Source organism: Haliaeetus albicilla, chromosome 2 (assembly GCF_947461875.1).
Source record: "Haliaeetus albicilla chromosome 2, bHalAlb1.1, whole genome shotgun sequence".
NCBI classification, from domain to species: domain Eukaryota; kingdom Metazoa; phylum Chordata; class Aves; order Accipitriformes; family Accipitridae; genus Haliaeetus; species Haliaeetus albicilla.
In genome coordinates this window covers 38,095,405-38,117,364 of record NC_091484.1, presented here as the reverse complement: position 1 = coordinate 38,117,364, position 21,960 = coordinate 38,095,405, and the positions used below count along the sequence as shown (strand labels likewise).

At 38.0% G+C, this 21,960-nt stretch overlaps 1 protein-coding gene across 16 annotated transcripts in view; it reads right to left on the bottom strand.

The window, feature by feature from the left end:
* THRB (thyroid hormone receptor beta) overlaps positions 1-21,960 on the bottom strand; it is a 177,688-nt gene that overhangs the window by 23,132 nt on the left and 132,596 nt on the right. Inside the window, exon 1 of one of the 16 annotated variants that reach the window (XM_009925863.2) lies at positions 15,520-16,095. The exons of 14 other annotated variants lie outside the window; for them this stretch is intronic. In XM_009925863.2, the coding sequence (XP_009924165.2) occupies positions 15,520-15,967 (448 nt within the window). In that variant the 5' untranslated portion in view covers positions 15,968-16,095. Of the gene's footprint in view, positions 1-8,367; positions 8,827-15,519; positions 16,096-21,960 lie in introns of those variants that run through there. One more of the 16 variants, XM_009925862.2, reaches the window with a different exon arrangement.

The following is a 21,960-nucleotide window of genomic DNA, read 5'->3' as shown; positions in this document are numbered from 1 at the left end:
CTGGACTCCAAGCTTGCTGTCTATGCAGCCCTCACACCAGTATGGCTCGGTACAGCCCAGGGACTCAGCACACCACGGTCACACGGAGGGCAACCAGCAACAAGACTCAGGGCAGCAGAAAGCTGTTGGAGGACACTGTGAGAGGGGTGGCCGTCATCTTCCTGTGACTAACATGCCAGAGGGTCAGCTCAGTAACAGACAAGCTTAAATGAAAGTGCCTTCCTAAGGCTACACTTGCCAGAGGTTCTCCAGAAAGAAGAGCCCAAATCAGAGAGAAAATACTTGAAATTAACTGAGCTTAAAATACTTGAACTTTCTGGGGGCTGGTGAGTGCATTAGGAGAAAGTAAAGAAGGAAGAAGGCAGGAAGTATTTGTAAGGTTGTCGCGGTTTAACCCCAGCCCGCTACTAAGCACCACGCAGACGCTTGCTCACTCCCCCGCACCCAGTGGGATGGGGGAGAGAATCAAAAAAAAGTAAAACATGTGGGTTGAGATAAAGACAGTTTAATAGGATAGAAAAGGAAGAAAATAATAATGATGATGATGATAATAGAAGAATTAGAATATACAAAACAAGTGATGCACATGCAATTGCTCACAACTTGCTGACAGATGCCCAGTCAGTTCCTGAGCAGCGATCCGCCCCTCCTGGCCAACTCCCCCCAGTTTATATACTGGGCATGATGCCACACGGTATGGAATACCCCTTTGGCCAGTTTGGGTCAGCTGTCCTGGCTGTGTCCCCTCCCAACTTCTTGTGCCCCTCCAGCCTTCTTGCTGGCTGCGTATGAGAAGCTGAAAAATCCTTGACTTAGTATAAACACTACTTAGCAACAGCTGAAGACATCAGTGTGTTATCTACATTCTTCTCATACTGAACCCAAGAGATAACACTATACCAGCTACTAGAAAGAAAATTAACTCTATCCCAGCCAAACCAGGGCAATGGTCTACTTCATATATCTAGTTTGATCATAATTATGAGAACCTCAAATTATAGAGGAACATACATCCCTCTTCCGTAATGCTGTGAAGCAGGAGCACTCTGAAGCCATGCCCAGGTACGTGCATCTCAGGTTTGCCAATACTCCTACTGGCATCTGAAAGGGGAGTGGGGGAATGACCTGAGATCTTACTGATGTATCATACCAGTCTATAGTACAGCAAAAGATCAGATTTACATTAAGGTTACATTTCTCCATGATGAACGAGTTGTGCTTGGATAAAGACTGGTGGACAGGTGGAGCTGGTTCTGTGACCTCGAGGGAAGAGAGACAGCAGGGTTTCGACTCTAATTTACATCACTGACTCCTAATGGACATTATGCCAGTGGGGGATTAGCAGAGGCTATTATCTCCATCCTGCCCCGCTTTTGCTCACACCTGCCTCTGCACATGCAACACATACACAACATGGAGCTGACACAGGAGGCAGCAGAGTCAGCAAAGGGATGCAGAATTTTCCACTACATTTCTCATAAAGAATAATGGCTACTTGTTATTGCTGGTTACTGCTATTCATGAAATGCAGACTTAGTGTAGCATAGACTATGTCCTCTAAAATTCAGTATCCCTGGTTTGCTTCCTCAAGAATTACTTCTGAATTAAATGCCTTGATATTTCATTAAGTATATAATCTGGTTAGTACTGCTCATGTAATGGCAGCTTTGTTCTACTGGAAGAGCAGGAGACCACTTGTCTAAACCACTTCCTTAAACCTTCTTACAAACCGTAACATCCGCTGTAAATAATTTCTAGTAGTTGCAAATATCCAGTCCGATCTCTGTATAAATTCAATGCAATTTCATTTGTGAGACATGCAGATAAGCAGCCTCAGTGCATTTTTGCTGCTACTCAGAGTTAGAAACAATATCAGCAGGAGGAAATTCAACAGTGTTTTTCTAAACTTGGTACCAGCATGGAAGCTATGAATAGTGCAATGGAGATTCTTGGGGAAGCCATGGATGGCAGCAGAGCTGCCTGCTGGATGGTTTGAGGAAGAAGCAGAGCAACTGACCTCTCACTCCTTGCAGCACTTGGGGAAAAAAAGAGGGGCAGACTAATAGGGACTTGTCTCTCACATCAGCAAGTACCTTGGCATCTTATGTGTTTAATAACTCTGAACCAAACATGGAAGCTCCTATGTGGAAGAAGCAGATGCTGTCTGGATGTAACCCAGGTGCTCTCTTATGAAGGAAGAATGTCTGATGACAAATCTCATGGAAACATTGGGTAGGTTCCTATTTCTGGTGTTCAAATTGCATCCTTTTATTTCTTGGTCAAAACCTACTAAGTACATAGCTAAGAGGAACCATTCGAAAGCAACACCAATCTCACTGAACTGTACAGCAATAACCAATATGATTTCTTGGTCTTTCAAACCTCTGTCTGATGTATTCTAGTATCCTCATGGACTATCATTTGGTGCATCCCTTATGATCCTCAAAGTTAACTATCTTTCAAGTATGACTTGACGTTGTTCATCCCCATGCCCATCTTGGATCTTCTCTTTGAGTGGGGAACACCAATAAATGACCTTGACCTGCCACGTCTGGTGTTTCCCCCGCAGCCTAAAGTAACTCCTTTGCTCCCCAGACTCCCACCTGCCAGCCCGCCTAATCTTACTGTCTTGGCAAGGCTAAGTACTCAGCAGGACCAGTTGACCCTATCTAGAAGAGTATGTTGTATAATCCATTATAACCAATCTTGATGGTGATTTACAGTACCTTTTAAATCGTAACTGTGGCTTTGTAGAGATATGGCAAGAAACAATTCCCTTCGATAAGAAAACACGCAATGAGTTTGCCCCAGCAGCTGTAAGGACAGAACGAGATCTGCTAACCTATGCAGTCATCTGAGGTACTCTGTTTCATTAATACTGTATGCCTACACTCTCAAATTACCATTTGCAGGAATGATACCTTAAAGCAGTATATGTGACCCTGCACAGTGTAACAGATTGGAGAGACACAAATGAGACACTCGGTGGCTATTCTTACCCCTCCAACAAGGCAAAGAAAAGCTATTTAAATGAAAACAATCCCTGAAAAATGATACTGTTTTTTCCTCTGTACCTGGCACACGTTAAAAAAGCATGTTTTGAGAAAAGTAAAGAAGCAATTTCAGTTTTGTTAAAGTATCATTGCACAGACTTTACATCTCCAGGTCTCTGTCTGTACAGATAATATAATATTGGCTTAGGGATTAAACCACACCTTAAAAAAATTCTAGGACCGAAACCATATTTGACTAGCAAACAGGGATATGAGTGACATCGATGCAAACAAATTATGTCTGTATACCAGATGTTCCTTATTAGCTTGTTCCTGATCCACCATAGGCTTATACCTTGCAAGCAGAAAAAGCTGTTTTTTGCTATTGCACAAGGACACTTGTATTTTAAGATCATTACTCAGTATTTTGATTTTCACTGTACACTGGCAGAGTCATATATTAAATATATTCCCCGAAATCTTTCTTTCCCCCATCTGGTATGGTTTGCATGACTAGAGACCACTCACTAAAATGAGGTGTTTAGGACTTATCAGTAAGCTCGTATTCACTTACTAGACACTGCAGTATGAAAATGAAAAAGATGAAATTAATTACTACCTTGAGAATCCCCAACTGTATTAGAACTGAAAAGAAAATTTATACTGCTGTTCTACCGATTCCACAGTCACACTGTAACTCTTCGCAAATTATAAAAAATTACAAGAACCATCCAGATATCATCCTTGATACACTCGTGTAGAAAAAGCTGAAAGAGTGTTTATCAGAGAAAGCAGAGAGCTGAGTGAGAAAAAGCATACACCATTCTTGTTTGTGCTATTATCAATATTGATCTGGGTTGATGCACTGATCCTTGTTTCCCACTTTCCTTAAATTACTCCCACTGAGAAAAATTGCTTATTTCTCCATTGAGCTTGGAAGCACTGAGAATGTTGTTAAACAGATTGACACATTTCTTCATTAGCTAACTGGCTTGCTTGTCCGCAATTTTCATCTTTGTTGGTGTTCTTTGATTTACGGAATTACTAAAATTTGGCAAGAGATTCTGCAAAGATAGAATTTGGAACATTTATTGTAGTCTCTTTTCCTGCAATGACTTTTCTATGTATTAACCCTGTTCTTTGGGCTGAGTCAGAAACCTTATCAACAGTAGTTCCATTTTGCACAGATGTGCTGAAAACATTTTAGCCCAAACTGTGTTATCACTTAAACTGCTGTGATTGGTCCTGTACTCGCATCCATCACCAACTACAGGTGCAAACTGCACTACGGTAAGAGTTAGACCATGCAATTTTTTCCCCAAAATTATTTAAATGTTTTTAGACACCATAGCTTAGTATCGCAAGTAACTTAGTTATTTAGAACTCTAAGCCTCACTGAACATCAGTTTTACTACTGATGCAAAATCAAGTATGACTTAGTTCACTTTCCCATCCTTCATTTGGTTGTGGAAAGGTTACAGTAAAGGAGCTGAAAACACTTTTTCCACTGACATTTTTATTAAAAAAGAAACGTAATTCCAAATGCATAATGATTTGCTGAATAAGATGAAATTTTTCTGATCAGTGCTATCTCCTTAGATGGGTGGCCAAGAGCAAAATTATTCATTTTTAAGCCCCAAATAACTGTTAACTCACTGGGAGCTGCTCTGCTGCAAAGGCCAAGACGAAAAACGCTCAGTGTTTTTGTAAATTGATTATATGCACACAAACTCCCTGCACTGATGAGAAGATATTTTGACATAACATCCATGTTGCATTTTCTTAGCTATTCAGAAAGGACCCTAATGTTTTCACACTGCTGAGAATTCAGTTTGGACTAATTCAGTTGCGTACTCTAGCAGTCATACAGTACGTATTCTCAGCTGCACGTAAATTGCCTGAGAAAATATAAAGGGAAATAATAATGACAGTCACAATTATAATAACAACAACAATAATAACTTTCAAAGCCCCATTCTCCCACCATACCAAGAGCCCTTAAAAAGACTGCATTAACCTCACCTTGTACCTGGGAAGCAAGGTGAGACACAGGGCTGAGGAGCCGGCACTGCTACAGCCCCACTCAAGAATTCCTGCCTGCAAACCCGTGGTGTGGGGGGCAGCCTCTGGTTACTTCTGGTCTGCCCCCACTGAGCCTGAAGTTAAAGCCTAACTTCACAGACACCTGCGGGCATCTTCCATTAACTTTGTGTGGGAAATGGCTGTGCAAAGGGAAGTGAAAGCCGACTCTCATCCCAGTTTTAACTTTGCAGACCTATTTCTCACGCTGTCCAAATGCCCAAAACACTGCGCACACACCAAACGTGGGGATACTGAGGTTTCTGGACCTCTGTATGTATTTCTTTTATACTTTCCTGACTGCACTACCTCTACCCTGTCACCGAGTGCTCCTCCTCACTGTACAGGCGGTGTGAGGAGATCCAGGGACACTTTTGCCTATCTGCTCAGCCTCCGTGCAAGGGTAGGGTGGCACGGGCTCCCCCAGAGCATCACCCATCCAGCGTGCAGTGCTGCAAGCTCACTGTGGCCAGCAGCACCGTGAGAGGGGAAAAATATTCCAGTTTCAGCAGTCTGGGACAGAACTGGGAATAGCATCGTTCTCGCAATGATGAGCCCTGTTCTGCTCATCGGATTTCACAGCCTCATGTAGAAAACAAAGTGTATCTGGTTGCCTGTCTCCTAGGGTAGGATCAGGTCCAAAAGGGCTTCCTTAATGAAACAGTAAGCTCTTGCAGGAATATTGTGCTGCTACCTTTTAACAGCGTACACTACAGTACAAAAGAGAACTGAGCAACAAGCAGATGCAAAGCTAAAACCACACCTCCATCTCTTGATTTTCTGGAGCACAATTTTTTCCTTTAAAATTCAAGTCTTTCATCAGAATTTGTGACATATAATCAGGAAGTAATAGTTTTTAATATACTGTAATAACTGGAGCCGCTTAAGTGCTTTCTTATATTTTAGAATAACTGGCTATACTTTCTGAATACTTTTTTTTTTCCCCTTAGTGACACATCGTTGGGCTCTTTGGTTCTTGTTTTTTAAAGTTATTTTCTGAATTCTTTTAAAGTGACATAGCAAAGTAATTAAACTCCGCTTCATAAATGATAATTTTTTCAGCATATAAAATGTTGATGTTTTTTTCTTCCCAGACGGAAAACACTTCAACCATTTAGTAACTAGCAAAAGTTTTGATAGGGAAAAACTCCATGTGCTACTGTAAAGTACAATCTGATTTGAACAGCATATTATTGAGATTACTACAAATTTCAGGGGACTAACAGAAATACCAACTGCAACAATCAAGACTCCTCATGAACACCTGCTTAGTGACTTAATTGTGCTCTAATGGGCTATTACCAAGGCTTCTCTAACAAACTCCCTTGTCCTCCCCAAAATCAATTCTAGATCAATACAGACACACATGCCCTGTGTAGAGCCTTCTGTTCTTAGGACGGGATTAAAAGATTCGTTAGTTTTACGATAGCTTGGTTAAAAGATGGAAATTAAAAAAAAAAAAAAGAGAAGATGCACATGTCCCCCACAGTTTAGATCTCTTCTGCTTAACAAACTCAGCATTTGCAAAGGTTTGACAGAAGGGAGGCAACTTTTTATTGATTATCCCAGTAATAAGGCTCTAAAGAATCCCAAAGCAAGTTGCTCAGTCTCTGTGAATGATCAATTAAAAGCCTGCTTGAGAGTCAGCTTCCACCAAAATTCACTGCTGTTTCTTAGTGAAACTGAGGTAGTAAAAAACAAGGGCAGACAAGCAGGTTTATAAAAACAACTCTGTATTCTTTCAACCAAACAAGTACAAAAACTTTAAACAGAGCAGATGTCAGGTGTCCGAGTACTGAAATAACTTACTTAAAGCTCTGATCTAGGTGTATCAATTATTATTTATAACCTTCAACATCATGAAAAATGTATTCCTTCACCGACTTTGCAATAGCAAGTCTTTATTTTCTCTAAGTTAATCCTGAGTACTATTTTTCTTTAACCAAAAATAAGACATGGGAAAAGTCTACAAAGAGTTACAAATTCATTAGTTAAAACCCAACAGCAGATAAACAGCCTTAAAAAGAATTGAAAATGTTGCACAATAAAAACCCATGCACTACCCACAATTACATTTAGTCTACGATTTGATCGTGTTCTTATAGCTTCCTAGAACTGGATGTTAAAAAATATTTCCTTTATTGTGAAATACAATGCTGTTCAAAGCACAAAATTAAGATATTTTTCTACTGAACATACGGATTTATTGCACCAAGTGCTAATGAACATTGCCTGCACAAAGGAGAATATTTCAGTTTTCCATGTGGTTAATAAGAATAAACAGTCTACTTTTTACTACAAAGCTACTTCAAAAGTAGTAAATGGTGTTTTCTCTACCTACCTAGTTACATCAGATTCATCTGGGTTTTGGATAACTACATTCAGAAAATCTGGTCTTAATAGAAAAAGGACATTATGTTGGTACAACAGACTGTGTATTTTTATTCTTTAATAACGTGATTTTAAAGAAACACAGAGAATGTATACTCTGTATGCATCAGTTTGCTTGTCTGAGTTCAGAATAAATAACACTGAAAACATTTCCAAGTGTTTGTTGGTATTTTGGGCTCTTTTTGAATCTGCTTTGCTTACTTGAAAGCAAAAGAATAAATTCTAAAAACAGGCAATGATTTAACCCTGAGGGAGCAGATATTGCACTTTGATTATCTCTCACAAACATATTGATTAGATCAACTTTTTGGATGCAGAATAGTCTTTCTTGCACAGATTTTATATTTTAATTTTAATTTGTAGTCTTTTTTGCTTTGCATAATCAGAAACTACATGGTTTTCACTGAGAAGACAGTAACTCTATTAAATGTAATCATCTTCCCATACATATTTACAGTTCTATTTTCAAAATATTTTGCCCAAGTTGATGAGTAAACAGAGTGCACATTTACTGGTAATGAGGACTCACACAAATTGTTTGTATGTACCAGAAACACAGCTTTAAGATGCAGAACATATAATGACGACATTTCAGAAGAGAAACTTTCTTATCTAGCTCACTGGTTAATAGCAAATTAACTTAATAGCCCCAGAAAGAAGAAAACAAGTGATATATTTGCAAATGTCTTTTATAGATTAAGAAAAAGTGCTTGGAAATCCTCATCGCTTACAAACCTCACAATCACCTAGCAACCTGTGTTACTGCTGCTTTCAATTTTGAACAGGCAGCCTTCACATTCAAAGATGTATCTGAGCCAACTGATGCAACTGTTAAGTTTAAAGCAAAACAGAAACAAAAACAGAGATTATTTTTTTTGTTGTTATTTAAATAAATTGCCCCTACCTTTCTTCTGAGAGTACGATGGCGACTGCACTTGAGAAAAAGTAGGTTTTTCTTCGGTGAAATATTCAGGTTGGTTGTACTGATTCAGGGCCATGTCCATGTCAGAGTACTCGCTTTTAAACACGTTTCCAGGGTAACTACAGGTATAAGGCTGATTCACCGCCCAGGCCTGTTCCATATATATGTTGTTACTGTGCAGGACCTGAGCATCACAACTGCTGTAACCCTGATTATCTTCGATATATGTGCAATAATCAGTGGACTGCATGTAGCAATTGCTACCAGCAGCTGGGTGCACTTCATATATTTCTTGCATACAGTAGTTCATTTTGTTACCCTATCTCAGCTTCTACTTTACGTACACACACACATGCATACACACGCAGGCATGCATACACATGGAACGGGAGAGGAGCAATGAATATACACCAACAAAGTCGACTGCAAAACAGCCCGTTTTACTTCGGAGCAGCACCTGATGTGCTAAAATCCTATTTATATTGGGACAGCTTGTGAACTCCCCTGCCAGTCAAACATATTGGGAAGCAGATTTATGACAGTCAAAGGTCTTAATCTGTGACTGTAAGTTAATTCCAAGGGAAGATGGCAGGCAGGTAGCAATGACCACCAGACAAAGAAGCGATGTCCCAACAACCCTCCTGTTCCCTCGTTTGTCTGGAATAATCATTTTATAAACCATTTCCAGCCTTTTCCAATATGATTATAAAATGATTACTAAGGTGAGGACACAGTTATATCACTGTAGTTGTCAACTTAAGTGTGAAGCATTATAAAGACTGCTTAAGAACTCCCAGAGGGGATACGCTGAAAATCCTAAAATCAATAATCCTGTTTTTCAGCATTAAACCATAGAAAATCCAATAGTGCTGTGCTGATGACCCAAACAGTAGTCTAGTTTTACAAAATTTAGCAACTTAATCTGTCATCAGCTTTATTGATTTTGTTTTACAGAATTACATGCATGAATCTCCCCAGCCTTCCACACATACACAATCCTCCCCACTGCCTGGTAATGCATTTACAGGAAAGCAGCTTTTCTAAACTTCAGTGATTTGGGGAGGTAATTTCTATTGAGTTCAACAGGTGGGAAACTTCAAAATAATATAATCAGCAAAAAGAACACTGCTTAAATATTATCAGTAAGGTAACTGCTTTGCTATTCTGCTTCGTTATCTTTTATGTTTCAGTAATGAAGTACTTACTAGAAGTGCATCTTTTTCAACAACAGACTGAGTAGAATAAGGAGAGTTTTTTGCTCGCTTTGGCTCACCTATGAGCTATGAATACATCAATGCCACTACAACAAAACCTACATGATCTTATAATTGCTTAATGCACCCCAAACCTCAATACAGTTAATATGCCTTGTTTATTCAGCCATTCTTTTTAATCTAAAATAAATTATTTTATTTTTAACTTATATTAGCTGCTATTTGTTTTTTACTAGGCAAAATACATTTTTTTCTTTACAGCACAGCTAAAATATGGGAAAACTTGTGAAGTCAGTAACAAGACGGTATTCCTCCTTAATGTCTGTTCTTATTATTAGAAAGCAGAATTATTACTGATTTGATAATGAGGTCTTAGTTTTCTTATTTCACTCATTTTAAACCATCTACAGGATTGCCAAAATTACCACGTAGGTTGGCCCTTTGTCATCTAGGATCTTAAGTATACATCTAACAACTTTGATGAACGTACACCTAAATGGTCCTCAAAAGTTCAGTGAAATAGGTGAGAACTGGGCATGACATGTACATATTTCTCCCCCTCCAATATTGTTTAGTGTTTCAGTCTAGTGCAAGGAGCCAATGGAAAAATGTTCTCCCTTCCAACATACAACCGTAACTAACCTATCTAAATAAGAAGCATTGCCAGTTAGGATCTAATGTGCAGGCTAACAGAATTCAGGATAAGTGCTTCTGAGGATCAGAGAAGTTCAAATTAATGCTTGGATTTTTAATTTTGTTTCCTCTAACTATAAAAGAAGCATCTTTAACACACATCTTTAATTAACTTGCTCAGAAAATAATAATACATTTGGTAAGTCAAAATAACTCTCTCAAGCTCCATTCTACTGAAGTCAATGAAGTTGCTTCCAAAATGAACTTATTCTGCTAAAACTCTGATAATTTAAATTAACATCTTACTTCATTAAGAGCACTAATAGTTACTGAAATCCCAGAAGTAAAACACAAATGAACCCTCATTCTCCATGCTGTTTCTGCCAAAGATCTAACTCAACAAATAGCACTGTGAAATACAATGTCAAAAAGCACACAATAAAAGTTAATTTTCATTTTAGCCCAGGCCCATGATCTAGATTTTACAAACAATGATTTTGTCTGTGATAAAAAGCCTGTCTTAGCCAAGATCCGATTTTTCAAGAATGGATGTTCAGCACTTCATAAAAGCATGCCCGTGTTTCCTAAGAAACTCTGCAATAGTTGTTTACACAGAAACCCCCAAACCATACCCACTTATATGATCAGTTGGTAATACCGTAGTACACAGAAATGTAACACATACAACCTGCCGAAGTTACTTCTCCACACTTCCCGGACAGAAAACATTCCACAAGTGCAATACGTGGGTTGTTCATTTACCACAAAATGATCTCCTGTACAGCTAACAGGAATTTATGTGAGAGCTTGCACAGAGGTGAGGCTGTATTTTACAGGTTAGCAGAGCGGAATACCTAGATACTTCTACGCCACCCAGAAAAGCTTCAGAGAACTAGGCTTTAAATTCTTAGTGGGAATTTTTCCCCATGTGCATTTGTTTTGCCAGATGAGTCAAAATTCCCACGAATTTTCTCTTCTCTTGTTCTTTCCCCCCAATTTGATTTAGGTTTGTTACTGAAAAACTAAATAGAATTGAGACCGTGTGTAGACAGAGTTGTCCCAGCCAGGACGGCACCTGAGGAGATGGTATCTCGATGTGGCACAGCCCATGACTTACTTTCTGTTCCAAAATAAAACCCTCAAACATTTCTTATTTTCTATTGCTATGTCAATAATGCTTAGAAATGTGTCATATGTACTACTTTTGTCAGAATTACTGTAATACTGCAAAGGAATTAAATTACATGAAACTGTGAAGAATGAGGAGAAAAAGAAAAATGGATGAGAGCCTTTTCTGATTAAAAAAAAAAAAAAGATAAACACTGCCAGGGAATGGGGGTTCCTTACCTGTAATATGGTAACATTAAAGAGGTTTATAGCACTGCAGATTGTTGTTCCCTTGGAAACAAATCAGTTCAAAAAACACTGCAAAGATTTAACATGCCTATTAAAACTGAAATATTTCTAAAATATTTTCATTTTAGTCTCTTAGTGTCCAATCCTCCAAGTCCTTTTCATGTATCACTTTGAATTAAATAATCTGATAAAAGACAGTTAGACAGGGTCTTTATCAAAAGTCTGAAAGTGGAGTAGAAAATAATATTAACAGCTTTTCTTTGTCTTGTATTCTGATTTGAATATTAGAGTCTTTAAATCATGCCATGTTGAGCTTTCATTGCCTTCAGCAATGTAGTTTCGCAATTGGAATTTTATTAGTTCACAAGTGTCTGATTATGTGAACACATGGAAATTAATCACTATCAGAATAAAACCTCTGGGTGAGCAAACAGGCCAGTGATGAAATAGAAATTTTGATACTGTGGCAGAAGAAGATCCGAAGTTTGAACCCTTCACAGTCTGAGGTGTCAGTTCATTGTATTAAAAGAGGCAGAAATTACTTGCTGAACATGAGTCTTGAATGCCCCAAAGGTTTTGAAATACTCACCCTGGTGTAAATCAGAAGTAAGTGTAGTGCAGTCAGGGATGTTACACTGGGTGGGCAGAAGTCAGGCTGAGAACGCCTGAAAGATGTCTACAGGAGAGACTGCCCTACACTAGACCATGCAGCTCTTCATCAACTCCTGTTTTAAAAATTCTGACTAAATCTTTTAATTATGAACAATCAAATGCCCCACTAAGCTGCACTTCTCTTGTGACTTAACTCAGTTACAAAACCGACCAAAATGAACCCACAGAAATGTTCAGGCAAGACGGCAATCCTGTGGCTGATCCTCCCGACGGTACACCCCAACCAACCGAGATCCCTGACACACAAAAAAGAAGTGTCACTCAGCACAATCCGCTCTGTTGTGTACCTCTGCTAGCTGCGTCAATGCGCAGGTGACATATTACCCGCAAGAGTCGTATTCTCCTGACCGTTTCCAAACTGCGCACCCCTGGTCTAGAGTCCTGGCTATCTCAATGCTGCAGTTAGGGCCCCTATGTGCCACTTCTCAAAGGTTCGGTGGTGTCAGCATGTGGCAGGTATCGCTGAGCATTCAGCGATATGTTGGTTGTGTTCACACTTTATGAATACAGGTGAATAAAAATCCAGTATTTGGTCAACAAGTTTTGCACATTTGAACATGTAGTTGCAAGGATTAAACATACCTTTCTAAACTCTTAACAGTTATGCACACTTGTATTATCAGCTCCTAGTTTTGTAATATGTATTTTTACGTGTTACAAAATAATGGCTAAATTTCCTATTTATAGATTTTCTTGTTGCCTGCATTCTCTCAGCCACCTCTGATGAAGGTTATGGGGAAAAAAAAATTAGATCACGGCTCTTCAAGGAAAACACAAATCTGCACTTTCAGGACTCACACCACATAACATGGGACACATCCCAGACAGTCCCTATCTTTTCATATCATAAAAAAAATATACTGAAAACTCTAACAGCTTTTGAGCAGAAGTACTAATGTGGCTTTTGCAACACATATCATTTGTCAAATACAGCCATCTCCGTGCCCACATGATAAGTTACCACTTCTCTTTAATGTATTTATTTGAACTTACTCATTCACCTTATGTACTACGATCAGAGACTCCAAATGGTCCCTCAAAAATATGACTATGCAAATTTATTGTTATAGATTAAACTAAGAAAACCTCAAACATCAGAATCCAAAATAATACCGAGCACTGACAAGAACAGAAAATTAACTCTGTATAGTATTCATCTTATTTTGAAAACTCTACTTGTGACTAAATCATAAAGTATGTAGAATTATGGAATTTTAGTGTTGTAAAGTTACAATAGCATGTGACAGTTCTTGGAGTATGTCTCAGTGGAATCAAAGACATTAAAAATTGTCATTTTGTCACCACTATATTTATTATAGCAAGCGATACAGTTGAGGGAAAAAGAGCTAAAGCTTTCTGGCATAAAATAATTCCTCTGAGTTTGCAACAGATGCAGCAAGCTTCAAACTAGTTGCCCCTGAGGAAAATCTTTCTTACACAATAGCACACCTCTTTTCTCAACGTGTGTTAAGTCAGTTCTTTCTCTAAAAGTGCTTCTCTCACAAAACCTGCTGTACCTTGGTTATGACATGACACTAAATTTGTATGTGACTCATAAAATGCCAGTATGATGTGCCTTTTATTGAAACACTTCAGACTCATTAGTCTGTTTGGATAACAAAGAATGTCATAGTTTATATTTAAATGTTCAGATTCACTACAAATCCAGTTCTCCCTGAAAATATTTGACACCTTGAATAAATTTGGTTAAAAGAGAATGGAGCTTGCTCTTTCATGATCAAGACTCTTCCAGGGTTCATGTTTGCTTTTTCTTGCATGAGTTCCTTGCACTGTTCACGACGTGTAGGTAGCACACGGTCTTGTCAGAAAGCATTTGCTCCCTGAGAGGTTTGCCAACAAACTGGCTAACAAAATTCTTTGAATAGTGTTTGACAACTTTTAAGATGGTCTCTGAGCAAATATTACGAAGAGTAATTATAGACCTGTGACCCAGACAACCCAATTTGTTAAGTCTCCCCATATCTTATAATTGGAAGACCCTGTTAGCAGACATCAGTTAATTACGCAGCTTATCTCTTGAGAAAGTAACTGCCAATACTTAAAACATGTACCTTTTCTGAGTCATTCCCTACCACAACTCCACAAGAACACTTCCAAGGTAAAAAGTTCCATTTGTTCAAAAATAAAACAGAGCAGAAAGCTAGCTAATGTAGCTTGACACAACATAATTAACAGACTCTTGGATGGGACTGTCTGGGTTTGGCAGCCTCCTGACAGCCCTTAGTAAGACGTTAAAGCGATCAACACCTGACATCTGTTAGCAAAGAGGCATTCTGAGGTAAAGAGCAACTAAATCTAAAGAAATCAGGTACTTAAACCAGTTTAACTTTTTCATGAGGTGATATCCTGCCTGACATTGTAATCTTTCTTCCTGGAGTGACGCAAGACTTAAGTAAAAGAAAACAACTTGTAGTCCCTCCTTCCCAATATGCAGTAATTATTTTTTAGGCAAAGAACAATGAAGAACTATCTATCCCAGTATAAAAAAGAATAAAAATAACTTAAGCACTAAATTTGTGCTAATACCTAAGCAACTGTGATTCTTTCAAGGAATTCCTTCAATGCTGCACTGATGTGAACAAAAAAGCTACCTGAAAGAAAATGGCTAATTCTCCTGACTACTGAGGCAAAGAATATTCATAACAAGAAGTTCCATTTATTTGAGTTCTGTATGTGCACTTACTGAGGCTCTGGGGATGGTTAATAATAAGAAAGAAGAAAAGGCAAACAACACAGTCACAGGTGAGAGATGAACACCCTGGAAGTAGTAAAAGAATGCTTTCATTTGCCTTTGCATTTTTAATGTATCAAGGATATGCTTTATTTAAGAAGGTCAAGTTCAGAGAAGATTTTTTTGATCAGCTTATCAAGACCGTAAAAGAGAGAGACAAATTTTTAAAGGGCTAAAGGAATAGATATTATTTTATGTTTGGTATCACACAGAAAACCCCAGTAAGTACTCATCACATTGTCATCAGGGCTCTTCACAAAGCTATTGAATTGAGTAAAAGGGAATGCTAAAAATCACAATTATCCCTCCTGGAAAAAAAAAAATTAAATTAAAAACATTGGTAATAAGAAAACGCCTCCCACATAATAATGCTTTTACCAATGGCCAAACCCCTGACCATAAACAAAGATAAAACAACCTGGTTGGTTTTTTTTGTTGTTGTTGTTGTTGGTTTTTTTTTTTTTTTAATACAGCGTTTGCTGTGCTCTGCATAATAATGCCAGTTACCTTTACACTTTTTTTCTTCTTTTTGGTACTCCTGGGCACTTGACATGACTTGAAAGTTTGCTTTTGTATGGCCTGGCTGTAAAATTGTGCTAGTCCAAGTTGAAGCATGTCGACATTGCGAAAGCTGCTGTCCATTCCTCTGGATATCATAATTTTTGGAGTGTCTTTTCCTACACAAACGGTCTTCTGCTATGCCCACTACATTCCATTTCTGATTTCTGTCAGGAAGGTGAATCAGTCTGTCCCATGACAGGAGGCCACGTCCTGGATATTTGGCAAATACTGCAGGGCTACAAACTGTTGGCATTGCCAAAATCTTGCTCAGGTGTGGAGTTTTGGAAAGCAAGTGGTTCCCCAGCTCTCCTGATGCCGTGGTATTCCTGTGCATCTCCACTTGACCGCACTGATACGATGCAGAGCCTTTCAGCCATGCCCATTCAGCCACCATAGTTCCCCTTCGGTACAAGTAAATATAAAATTTTCCTGTCTGTGAAGCCTGAACAAGTAGGGAGATCTATGTGGACAGGCTAACACTAGATGTAACTTTCACAACATCACAACTACAACGTGGGCCTCAGGGCAAGTTACCACCAATTTATTGCCTTGCTCATATGATCATTTGAGGTCTTGTAGGTCGAGGCTGGTCGTGAACAATTTTCAGATACTTAAAACACAAAACATCAAGGATTCAGCCTTGTTTGACTTTGCTCTTATCGTAGGCTGACCTGAGGGACACTCTGTTACCTAAGTGTGACATTCTTATGTGGGCATGCTTAGCAGTTCCGCTTTTGCTACCTACTGCCTTTCTCTAGTTGTGGTCACAGGGGAGTATCAGAGACACTAATTTTATCACAGGACTATGGACATTTGGGTCCAGGGTAGATAATAAACAATACTAAAGCTGCATGACTTGACCTAATTAGTCATAATAATTAATCAAATTTACTTATTCTTTGATACAGAAGAAACTGAGCTACCACTAGTTGATAAATCTGTAAAACTAAACATAGCCCATCTTCTATTCTTGGGTAGCAAAACTAAATGCTATAGAAAGGACACATCAGAGATGATATTCCACATTTAAAGAAATTATTTTATTTTATATTATATGTATAAAAATTCAAATACAAAATAGCTTTCTAACTTGCATATAGAAAATAGCAAATTCCAGACATTTGATGACTGATATCCACCGTGGTTTTAATCATAGTAAGATTCTGCTATTTTAACAGACCTAAGAGTTAATTTTACATACATTTCACTCAGTAAAGTAATTAATATACCTATTAGTAAATAAGTGCATACTAAGTCAGTAATTTCCTGACAAAAATGATTAAAAATACCTTTGGATTTCAGTTACCAGATCTATGATACTATTGCTTTTTCTGAAAGTTTTGTCTTAAGACTTCTCTAAAGTGAAACATCGCTAATATAGGACATATTCAGAAGACTTAATTACGGTTAGTATTAAATACTGTTATCCTGTGTTAATCCCTGATAGTATATATAGCTTTCCTCAATAGCTTATTTAATTTTAAATGTAAACGCATACTTTTTTTCTGCTGGGAGTGTAAGCTCACCTGATATTTGCAGTGAGAAGTCCATTCCTTCTACTCACTGTATCTCAGCTGGACATGATTCAACAACATGAATTTGTGTGAGAAACTATCTGGCATCACAGACTTCAATGCATAGGGCAGGTAAGTTAACTACAGAATTTGCATTTACCTGCTTACTTCTGGCTTAATGATCTGCTCTTAGTTCAGACTTGATTTCTTAGTAAAATTAAAAACTAACTCTAAATGCAGGTCATATGGCAAGAGAATATCACTTGTAGGAGGACAATCAGATTTAAAATAGAATAGTGAAAGTAACCCAGAAAATACTAGGCAATTTAAAAAAAATTAAAAGAGCAGAATATAAAACTTTTTTTCATAATTTGATCACTTTTATATCTTCTAGACTTCATAATAAATTTAAGCTCAGAGGGAGAGACTGGATTGTTCTGGTAAGACCCTCTGGGAGCTGCACTGAACTTCCCTGTAAGATCTGAACTGAACTTGGCCACTTCACTCTTCTTGGCACGGAGAGGAACTGTGCACTATAACCCACTCTTCCACTAGGCTTTGTGCAACCTCAGATAATGTACCCTTCAGTACAAGGCTACTCTCCTCTTCCTTGTCTTCCTTCATGTTCTAGTTACCTCCCTGCATGGATAATATTGCTTCTTTATATAAATGTGAGACTCAGGCATGTGCAATATGTATATAAAAAATATAGGCATTTCTACAATTCACTCATAAATAGATACTTCTATGCTTTGTCGATTTCTTGAGCAGACTACTGATCCCACACAATTCTCAACCCTATTTAAAAAAAGTCAGTTATATCCTCAGTTACTCAGTTCTTGCTATTAGTCCTGGAAATGAGATCAGTGATTCATAATCTAGGCTGTTAAATCTTGTTAGGCAAAAATTTCTGTATCTTTTTCCTAAGTCTATCTTTGATATTAAAGGTCATCTTTGCTGTCTTTTAGCCTATGAGGATTTGCTATACCTTTGATTTTAATTAAAAAACATACACTCACCACAATGGTAAAACTTTTGTTCCCCAGGGATTCAGAGAAGATGTTACACAAGGTTTACAGTTTTAACTTTAGCAAGGAACTCTAAAACCCTCCTTAACTTAAAAAAATAAAATTAAAACATTTTCCAATTTCTGTGTTTGCAAAGCATCTGTGCGATTTTAAAATACAATTCTAGACACATTTAAACTATGAGAAGAAACTGATTCTATTATAGCTTCCATCATTTGGAATTTGCCCAGGCAGAGTTTACAAAGGCTAACCCAACATCAAGCAGCTTTATCATCTCTTTTCCTTTTAGTTCTCTCTGAAATTTGTCTCACTATTTGGACTCCTATGTTAGCTACAGTTTATTTAATTTCACGAGCTTCCACTTTATTTCACAAATTCCCTTCAGTCACCAGGGTCATTTTACATTCAAATTTTGCTAGACGAGGATTAAGTTGTAAGAACCTACCACTGAGCGGTCCCATATATTGTCTCCTTTTCTTATACTCCTATACTGTGGTGTAGCAGGTATGTCCTAATTTACCATTTAGCTTATTAAAATGTTAAATTAGAGTTTCACTGTAGGACAACATTATTTATTCTATTCCTTTTGTTTTAACATATCTTGCCCGAATGCCTCAAAAGCTTTTTTCTTTCTTTTTTTTTTTTTTTTTGGCAACAGAGAATGCAGTTTAAATCTCCTACATCTGCTCTTGGTTTTGTCAAACCAAAACACTTGATAAAGGATGATAATGTAATTTTGTCTGAGCTCCCTAATTGTAAGAGAAGCATCCCTCTCTCTCCTTCCAGCTACTGTTAACATGGCTATAATCAAGGCAGAAAGAAGTACAGCCTACTGGGATGAATCATGACTAAAACCACAGGCCCTATTTCAGAGTAAAGAGGGACTAGTAAGAAGGGCCTTGAGCTCTTCTCATCAACGTAAGTAAAGGAATCATCAAGCAATTTCAGAGATATAAAAGCAGCACATCGTAGCAATAACGGTCATCTGAGCAGTTAACAGTTCAAAAAACTTTATCAAGTTCCCATCAGAGTGTCTTTAAAAGTAAGTTGGTTTTATAGAAGCAGAAAGGTTTTAGCAGATGAAGTGCCCATTGAGCTAAACTAATAGGACAGGTGAGGAGAATCCCTCAGAAATTGTTTATTACAGCCCAAGACAAAGACTCCTAATGGGTGATAGTAAAGGTTGGCTTGTTCTCAGATATGCAGTGTTATCTGAATGTCAGTATATAAAGGACTATAAAAACAATGGAACAATTAATTTGTTTTCCTCTCAGTTATATGCTTTTTTTCCTACTTCTCTACTAGTATCTGCCAACAGTGGTGAAGGAAGAGATACAAAAATCCTTTCCCGTCTTCAGTACATCTCAAGAAAAGGGAGTCATAACTTGTTTTTCCAGAAAGATGGGAGTGGTAGCCAGCCAGCCAGGAGGACAGCGTTTCCTGCTGGAATGAGCTGTGTACCTATTCTGAACTTTGACCCTGACAAAACCCGAGGGTGCACAGTGCAGGACCAAAAAGCACACTGAAAAGACTGCCTGTTCCCTGTGCTCACCACAACAAACCTAGAGGCACCGCACTAACTGTCCCTGCTGTGCCCTGACAGCTGCCCCCATCCTTCCTAGCTCGGGATCTGCCCTGTTACACTCAAGACTGGCATTTGTATTACCGTTATTACCATTACTGCTTTATACTGCAGTAGCTCCAGTTGAACAGCTAGATCCATTGGTGATGAAAGCTGCTGTGTGACCACACAGGCAATCAGTCCCTGCTCCTCAGAGACTACATTGCTCACACTTTTTTGGGGAGTGCAAACATTTCTTTTTCACCCTCAGCAACAGGCTATCACTTAGTTTCAAGGCAAAAGGTAAATCAACAGTTCTGGGATGTCAGAGGATTGCTGTTTTTACAGTTACTAAGACACTTCCTCTCACAACAAAAAGTTATTTTATATTCCAAAACTGCTCACAGCCTGTAAGAATTTCAACTTGCAGTCTCTGAATTGTCATTAACTTACTTGATTGCAAAACAAAAGATTGACAAAAGCAATTCTTGTATAAAGTCTTGCCTCTTCTCATATTTGAAGTTACTGAAAACAGAGCAGCAAAGGCAACAGCACTTCACTGTTTTCGTGGTTTTTTTTTTAAAAACATTTAAGTATGCAAGCATCCAAGGACACTGAAGTGGGTTGGCTTCAGAGAGATCAACTAAGGCAAATGTAATCAGGATTAGGACTGAGGGGTGCATAGTAGGCTGATCAAGCAGCCTAGCTTTGTATGAACCTCGTCCAATAACACTAGATGATTTTTACTTACTGACTTAAGAAAAAAAGAAAGCAAGCTACAATTGAATGACATCTCCTCAGAAAAACTGAAACCCGATTCATGTTTTGTTCAAGCATTTTAAAGCACACAAAGTAACTATTAGTAAAAGCATGTAAAGCTTTCATGTGTGTTTGTGCTGGGAATGATAAAACTATCTGTGCCAGACAAGGCTAAGGTTTCGTTTCTTCTCACCAATGTTGCAGTCAGCTCACAGCATTTTCTTTTCTTTCCTTTACTTTGCTTCTCTCCTCCTCCCCTCTCCTTTCCCCTTTCCCTTCCTTCCCGTTTCTCCCAAATAACACCATAGCATTTTCTTCTTATTCTTCCTTGTCAAACAGGAAAACACTTCACAACTGAGTTTCTCAACTTTTAAACTAGGTTTGTGTGATCCTTGAATAAGCAGAAGGATGGAGCACAGCTAATACAGACTAGCCAGATTCTTCTTTATAAATATGCAAAACTTGCCTTCATATAATGTGCTAAATAAAACTTTTGACGACATGTGATTTCTTTCTTAAATTTTAAAATGTAAAAATGACGACTATAAGAAAAAATTGTACAATGAGACCTTTAGCAGGTGAAACTAGTGATGTCTATTGAAACCACCAGGTGGTTTTCCAGTATTTCAGAAAGACGTGTGTATGTGTATGCTTGTGGAAGTAAACAGAGCCAGGATTATTTAATGCAGGACTGCTGTACTGTTACTCGCTTTAACAGTGGCAATATTATAAAATATTTAAATATTACATTTTAGAATATGGCTTTCAATATAAATTAAATTTCAATATTTTCAAACAATCTTTTGGACAAAAATTATATCATCATGAAAGAAGAGTGCGCAGATATTCCAATAAACTTTGTAAAGAGTTTTTAATGAGTAAGAAAAGGTAACATTAAGAAACTCGCAATATACAGTGTAACAGCTTTATCCTTGTTCTTGCTGACAGATATCTTAATGAGCTCCTTAGTGTGAACCAGTGTAATTGTTTTTTAAAAACACACTGAATTTCTATTAACTATTAAAATAATACTAGACATATACTTATCTCATCAAGAACCTGGGCTTGACATTATGCTCAGATTTCTAAACATAAGAAAAAATTAATCAGAGGAAAAGAATATCCAGAAGAATGTGACAGCTCATCTGTAAGAACCAGAGGCAGGTTCCGAGCACAGAGAAGCAAATGATTCAGGTTTTGGTATGTAAAGAGCTATCTGAAACCCTCTCCTTAGAAAAATGAACAGGAGTTGTGTACCCAAATAAGGAATCTCGTGACAGCTACAGATACAATAAAAATACTGAAAGAAACGAATGACCAAAGCTATATGGGAAAAAGCAGTAAGATACTGGGATACACAGTGGACCTAGAAAGGTGACATTAACCAATAGAGTCACATAGATGCTAAATGCATTTGACCCTCTCATAATTCTGTACAACACATGGGAGGGAGTTTTTCTGAGAACAAGGTATACCTGAGCATGGCAGCACTATTCAAACCACAGGGCTCGCCTGGTTACTGTTC